General features: G+C 62.7%; 1 protein-coding gene across 1 annotated transcript in view; it reads right to left on the bottom strand.

Moving 5' to 3' along the window:
* SIGIRR (single Ig and TIR domain containing) overlaps positions 1 to 7082 on the bottom strand; it is an 8889-nt gene extending 1807 nt beyond the window's left edge. Inside the window, exons 1-7 of the mRNA XM_034644865.1 lie at positions 7061 to 7082; positions 6135 to 6608; positions 4256 to 4275; positions 2357 to 2519; positions 1136 to 1334; positions 577 to 710; positions 331 to 471 (exon numbers count right to left, since the gene is read on the bottom strand). Of these exons, the coding sequence (XP_034500756.1) occupies positions 331 to 471; positions 577 to 710; positions 1136 to 1334; positions 2357 to 2519; positions 4256 to 4275; positions 6135 to 6608; positions 7061 to 7082 (1153 nt within the window). The remainder of the gene's footprint in view (positions 1 to 330; positions 472 to 576; positions 711 to 1135; positions 1335 to 2356; positions 2520 to 4255; positions 4276 to 6134; positions 6609 to 7060) is intronic.
* Between the last annotated feature and the right edge of the window lie 153 nt (positions 7083 to 7235).

Raw genomic sequence — 7235 nt, 5'->3', positions numbered from 1 at the left:
TACCCCCCCCGCCCTGGGTCTTCTAACCTTTCCCCACGCGCTTGCGGGAACCAGGCCCGTTCGCCACATCCCGACTCCGCAGATCCCGCACACACGCCCGCAACCCCGCCCCAGGCCGCGCCTAGACCCTCTCCATGGCTGGATGTGGGTCGCCTGCCCCGCTTCTGCCCACCTCGCCCCCTGCCCTCTTTCCTGGACTGTGTGACGCCTTCCCGCTGCAGACATCCATCCCCCCACCCCACTTGCCCGGGAAAACCCGCCCACCCAGAACTGAGCTCAGGGAGGCCCCATCGCTGATTCGTCCTCCTTGTCCACCCTGGCCCCACGCACCGTTCATCTCCACCTCCCCGTAGGCGTCTTGGTACCAGAGCAGCACATTGAGTCGACACTTCACATAGAGCAGGGCCGCCAGGAGCAGGGCCAGCAGGACCAGGAGTGAGGCCAGCACCGCGGCCACGTGGCCTGCTGGGCCTGGGGAGAGAGCTACAGCCTGAACCACTGCCACCCCCAACCAGGGTTCTCCGAGCCGGGCCCCTAGGCGTCCCTTCTACCTTCCGCCCAGTGTACCCCACTCACCAGCTCTCCAGAGAGTGACGGAGGAGGAGCTGACATTGCGGATGGAGCAGGTAAAGACCCCATAGTCCTCAGCGCGGGTCAGGTTGACCCCCAGGACACTGGACACAAGCACCTCTGATAGGTTGTCCTTGACCCTGGGGAGATCAGGCCCGACCTCTCACCTGGGGCCAGAGAGCATCCGTGGATGGGCCCCACCTGTCAGACTGAACCACAAGGGCTGCAGATGTGGGTTTCCTGAGCTGTCCTTGCCCCACTAGCTAAGAGAAGTGGCCAGAATCTGGTGGGGGTGTGGATCTGTTTGGGGATAGTCACTCTGATCCTGGGTCTGGGTTTGGGGGCTCAATGCCTAATTCAGGCCCTAGGATTGTGCGGGCACCCATGGCCCTGGGCCATCTACAAGGTACATGTCCACAGCAGCCCTCTGTCCCTGCAGTCACTAACCCTCAGTCTGTGTCAAGAGTGGCATTCTGCCCATGTCCAGGTGGTTATAGACCAGGGTATGGGTGGCCATGGGTACAACCAGGGTAGTCACCTGACCCTGGACACTTCCGTCTCTTACCAGGAGTCTTCATGGAGGTCATAGTGGCTCCCATCGCCCAGCGGCAGCCTGTCTTTCAGCCACTGGACTGAGGGCAGGGGACAGTGGGGCCCAGAGACCACCCAGGCTGTGCAGTTCAGAGCCACTACACTGCCCAGGGTGGGCCCCAGGGCCTGGTTTCCAGTTGGGGAGAGGAAGTCAGGGGCCCTGTCACAGATACCTACAGAGAGAGGACCCAGTGGTTAGCCATGCCTGGGATGCTGGGGTCCCACCAACCACAGACGGTCTGTGAGCCAGGAAAAAAAACAAGATGGTTAGTGGCCTGCGTTGCTTGGTGGCCACACCATGTCCAAGCACAAGTCCCACAGGGGACAGGGCTTGGCACTTGGCATGTCTTCCCCCAGTAGCAGCTGGGTCTTGGGTGTTCTGCCTGACCTTGATGAAGCTGCTGTGTCCTCAGGACGCTGGAAGGCAGTGGCCAGAGGCACAGCTGAGCTGACCCACCCCGGCCCAGTGGGGGCGCATCTGGCTGCCCACCCACCCAGGATATGAGCCCAGCTCCCACATTTGCTGTGTACACCTGTTGCGCACGGCTGCAATGCCCACCCCAGGTGCGCAGCCAGGCACTGCACCCCTCACCCCGCCACCGCTGCTAGGGGAGCTGCAGCAAGTGTGAGCACTGGTGCTGAGCGTGCCAGCACCTTCCATCTGGGATGGGAACATGGGATTCCAGGACCATCTAATTCCTGGTCATGGGCAAGCTTTCCCAGCTCCCTGAGACCTAAATTTTCTGATTTTCAAATCAGGATGAAGAGTCCTAGTGGCACCTGAGAGGAGACCACCATCATCTTGATGGGGTGGGCTCTCAGTAGCCCACATCTACCCACCCTACCCCTGGGGTACCCCCCACCAGCTACATCTACCCACCCTACCCCTGGGGTACCCCCCACCACCCACGTCTATCCACCCTACCCCCCCCCACCAGCTCCCACTCCCAGTGTCCCTGAGCTTTGCTGACCCCTACGGCCGTGGTCTGGAGGCTTTGGGCAGGAGAAGGCTCTGGGCCTGTCCTAATCGTGGGGTCAGGACCTTGGGTTATGTGGGAGGAGCAAGCATCACCCTTTGTACCCCTGGCTAGAGGCCAAGCTGAGAGCCCAGACAACATCACAACGTGCGGCCGGCCTGAGGCACAGGAGGTGGGAGTGGGGCCGGTGTCTGTCCCTCTCTGACGCGTCTACCTGCCATGGTCTGGCCGGGGCCTCCTCCAGGCAGGCTGGGCACTGGTGCTACCCCCCGGTTCCACGGGGCTCCTTGGCTGAGCAGACTGGTCCCCCAGGGGGTGGGCAAGACTCACTCTCTGGCTTTGTGGCCGGTCAGTCAGGGCACCAGGACGGGTCAGAGGCTGCTGCCATCCCAAAGGAGAAAGTTAAATGAGAACAGGATGAGTTAACATGTAACTGCACCAGCTGCTCTTGGATGCTGGGGACGCCAGCACAGTGTCGTGTCATTTGGGGCACGTTACATGTGGCTGGAGTGGGCATGGCCCAGGTGGCTGGGAGGGGCCCTCAGACTGAACTTCACCCACCCCAGGGTCACCGTGATGGCCCAGGGAGGGACCATGGATGCACACGTCCGGCATCCCTCATGAGGCTGGGAGGTGGCTGTGTTTCCACTATCCCTTGGGATAGGGATGCCACATACAAGGAGGGATTGCAGGGCAGTTCACGCTCACCCAGGCCCTGGGGGTGGACATGTGAAACTTGCCCGTCTCCACATGGGAAGTATGGGCTGCCAGACTCTGGACCACACTCCCACCGTAGGGTTCTGTTCTGCACATGGCCCGTGTGCACGTGTGCGGATGGACACAGCCGCAGTCATGGCGGCAGAAGGGGGCAATAGGGGCCTGGCTGGACTGAGTCTGCTCCAACACACCTCATGGGTCCCACCTCCTTCTGGGTCCCCACCAGCATTCCCCCACCCATTTGTCATTTCCAAAACCAAAGACTTTGGTCCACATTGTCTAGGTCTCCATGGGAGGCCCCCACTCCACCCATAGGTGAGTCTTCTCTCCCTCCTATGCAGGGGCTGGGACCACTCCCAATCCAGACTGGCAGCAGCCACACATGCCTCCGGACACAAAAAGCTGTACAGTGACCTGGGCTGAAAGGAGGGGCCAAAATCCCCAGCATCGGAGCCTTCACTGAGGGCCTCCTTGACAGCCAGAGTCTTGGGGCAACCTCCCCCCTGGCACTCAGGTTTACACAAGTGACCCAGCGGGTACTCATTGAGCACTGACTCCACTCCTGCCTCAGGCCATCCTCCCCACCCTTCATGCCCCTGAAGCCTTGCAGGGACAAGTCTCAGCCTCCCCACCATTCTTTCTGCGTGGTGATGCCACTGTGGACCATGGCCACAGAAGCCCTGGGTTTGGCTGGGATGGAATTTCCTCGGGAATTGGTGGCGCATCAGGCAGGGAACTGGTGAGGAGTTTCCTTCCAGAAGCCCTCTGGTGGAGGGCAATCTTGCAGGTCCTTGAAGCAGGAGAACCAGTCCGCTGGGAGGCTGTGGAACATCCCCTACCCCAGGCTGCCCAGAGGGACATGTCCCCGGCTCAGTGGACCCCAGGGAAACTCCTGCAGGGTCCCTCCCACGGTTTCAAGCTCAGAGAGCTTTCACCCCTGGAAAGGCAGCCTGAACCTTCCTGGAAGTTAAGGCCAAACTACACATTCAGAGACAGGTGCCCTCCCCCTGCACAGCCTCCCCTGCGCCGTCTGTTCTGCACACCCCATGCACTCACAGCCCTCTCCCCACACACACCTGCACTAAACTCACACTCCCCACACCCCCAGCACTCTGGCCACACACACACAGCACGTACATACTTGCAACAGCTCCCGGAGGGCGCATAGCCAGGAGCATCTGTGCAAACCCCACACCACACACACTGTACCTCACACCTACCCTTGCTGCCCCACACCCCCTGCTCTTACAGACACATACATACCGTGCCCACACATGCTGCAGGCCTCCCCTCAGCCAGGCCTGACTCTGAGGACCAGCCTCAGGTTGGAATGGTGTCCAAGGATGAGGACACAGGCTCACACAGAATGGCAGAGCTGTCGTGGGAGTGCACAAAGTCACCTGGTTCCGGCTCTTTCCTCCTGGGGGGGAATGTCGCTCATTGAGGTCACTGACGTGTGCTTGGGAGCAAACTCTCCGCTCAGCTGGGCCCCCAGCCCGGTCCGTGGCACCACAGCACCGGGACACATCACCAAGCACAGTGAGGACCTGTCTTTTGTTTGTGTGTGTGTGTGTTAATCAGAACTTTCCCTGTAGCTTCCTGGCTTTGCAGTCACATCCTCTCCTAGACCTAAACCCCACCCAGGCAGCCACCCCCATCCCAGGCAGGCGGGCAGTTGTCGGTTCTCGCCCCGCCTCCCGCCTGCATTGNGTTGGGGGGGGGCTCCTAAGAAGACTCCCAGTCGGGGCCATGTTGCACGCACACGCACACACACAACAACACCCAGCTGGGCAGTGTGGCCTGCTTCCCAGACACCGCCTACGATGGATGGTGGGGGCCTTCAGGTTGCTCCCCCTGGCCCAAGGAAGCAGCCCCAATGTGTATTTGACCTGTGACCTGCTGGGGTTAGGAGGGTCCTGTGGAAATTCCTGCCAATAATGGGGCCTTGAGCAGAGCTTTTGGTCCCCCTCCCTATTCAATTCCCCCATATAGTCTGCAAACGGTGAGCAGTTAACAGGGGGATGTGATATCCCATGGATCTTAGTTTCAGGCTGGGATGGGAGGACAGTCCCCTGCCCCTTTTCCAGATAAAGAAGCAAAGAAAAGCCCTCAAGAGAGGCTCCTGGGCTCTGAGCCCGGTGGGGGGGGGCAGCCAGCCTCCCCTTTTGTCACCGCGGACTTCCCCACCCAGACTGACTTGGGACTCAAGGCCCAAGGTGGCTGGCATCACTACCCATAGAAATCAGTTAAGGTCCCCTTCAGGCGCTGTCCCTGTTGTCACCTGCCCAGAGTCAGAGGCCCACCAGTGGACGATCTTCAATATTGGCTTTCCTGTGTCCTTACTCGGACGCTGTCCCAGGCCTGCTCTTCACCCCCCCCTTCCCCCCTGAGCCTCAGCTTCCTGGAAGCACATTAGCACTGGTCCCAGGCCCTCCTCGAAGGCGCGTCAGTGGGCCTGATGCCCAAATTACCTCCGACAGTAGTCAGTGACCTGCACAGGGGCACCCGGGCAGGAAGCAAAGAGCCCCAACCAGCCTTGCTGCCCCTCAAAGCTCCGGCCAGACTGCCTTTGCTCCGTGTGCCGCTCTGCGTCACCCTCTCACAGCCGCCACGACAGGACCCTTGCCTTCTGCTGCTAAAGTACGCCCTCACCGCCAGGCCCACTCTCCCAGGTTAGCTCAGAGAAGCCCGCATGGCCTTAGACACTGTCGGAACTGCCCTTGGAACCCAAGCTCACCTGCCCCACACCCTGCGGTTCCTAGAAAGCTTCTGCTCTGGCTTGAGCTCTGGCTCCTCGGCTCACGCGGCGGGGGGCGACCCCCATTCCCCACCCCTCCGCCGTCTGGTTTGCTGCTCAGCACCCATAGTCTCTAGCGCCTCCTGCTCATCGCGGACGCGCTGCCCACTCCGCGCCGCACGCTTGCTGCGCCCCGACGTGTCTCCAGAAGGAAGCACGAAAGGCTGTGGCCCCGCAGGCGACGGGTCCGTCCTGTTCCCCCGGGTCCGCAACGCCCGGTTCTCCGCCACTCCCCATCCCACTGCCGGCGGCCTGCCTTTCCGCGGGGAGGACCAGACTCAGTAGTCCCCCACCCTCCAGGCGCGGTGAGCGGGCTGGTCGGGGGCGGCCGCAGAGGGCGGGGACTCGGGTGTCAAAAGGGAACGCGCACGGAGGCCGAGGCGCTCACAGAGAGCGGAGGGCAGATTGGGGCGCGTACGAGGGGAACGTGGATGACAGGTCGGGGTGCGCATGGGGGCGGCGCGTGGGGCGAGCAGGCCTACCCAGCAGGTCTGGGACGCAGACGGAGAGCGGGAGCGCGCACGGAGGCCAGGGGCGCGCGCATGACTGTAGCTCCGCCCGGCGCCCAGCGCCGTGCCGGGCCCTCGGTACACCCCCGGAGCTCTGCGAGGCCTCAGGCCTGGGATCCGAGCTCCGCGCGGAGGCGAGGGTCCCCGCGCGCCTCGGCGTTCCTCCTCCCTCTCCTGGTCGAAGGTCACGAGGAAGCCACTGCCCACGTCGGGCGAAGCGGGTAAAGGGGCCCTTGCCGGCCCCCCAACCCCCGCCCCGCCGCCAGGCCCAAGGGGCAAGGACGCGGACAAACTCAGGCTTCCGGGCGACGGGGGCAGCCGGCCCGACTCCGAGCCACTTCCTGCGGAACCGCACCCGCCGCGGCCCAGAGGCTCTTCTGGGTAAGGGGGCCCCCCGGTCCCCAAGCTCCAAGCCTAGTCCCGGCTCCCGGCAGCCAGCGACCTCCACTCACTCCCGTGGGTCCGAGCCACTCACCTGCTGCCGAGACCTGGGGCTCGCGCGGCCGCGGGGGCGGAACGTCTCACCTGGGCCAGGTGCGCAGCGGCGACGAGCCCGGCGGCGGCGGCAGGTGCAGCCCCGCCCAGCAGCCAGGGCCGGAGGGCGGACCCAAGAGTCCCGCTTTGCGCCCAAGTCTGGCGCCTACGACTGTCCTGCTCTCAGACGCCAGGAAACCTCGGAGCTGCAACCACCCACCCTGGGGGCAGAGGGCAAACCGGCCCAACCAGTCCAGAGAATTTTGGACCTGGGGGACTTGTCAGAGTTTACACTGTCCCCAGGGGCACCTTTGTTGCTTCCTCCCCTCCTCCCCAGCTCTTCCTCCAGGAAGCCTGCCTTGACTCCTGCCTAAACCCCAAGTGCGGGGAGCGCAGGGAACGTGAGAGGGGGACCAGGAGGTTACCACATTCCAGACCTTTCCCCATCTGCGCTTCAGTTTCCCGTCTAGCCCTGAGGACAGACACAATCCACCAGAGGCCGAGAATCGACACAAAAAGTTTTCATTTTATTATAGAAAGCTCTGCAGGCTGAGGGGAGCCAGGGAGGTGGAGTCAAGGCCCCCTGACCAGCCAGGATCT

This window comes from Ailuropoda melanoleuca, chromosome 16 (assembly GCF_002007445.2).
Source record: "Ailuropoda melanoleuca isolate Jingjing chromosome 16, ASM200744v2, whole genome shotgun sequence".
Lineage (NCBI taxonomy): Eukaryota > Metazoa > Chordata > Mammalia > Carnivora > Ursidae > Ailuropoda > Ailuropoda melanoleuca.
Note: the sequence above shows the minus strand (reverse complement) of the source record. Positions and strands in the feature narration are given on the sequence as shown.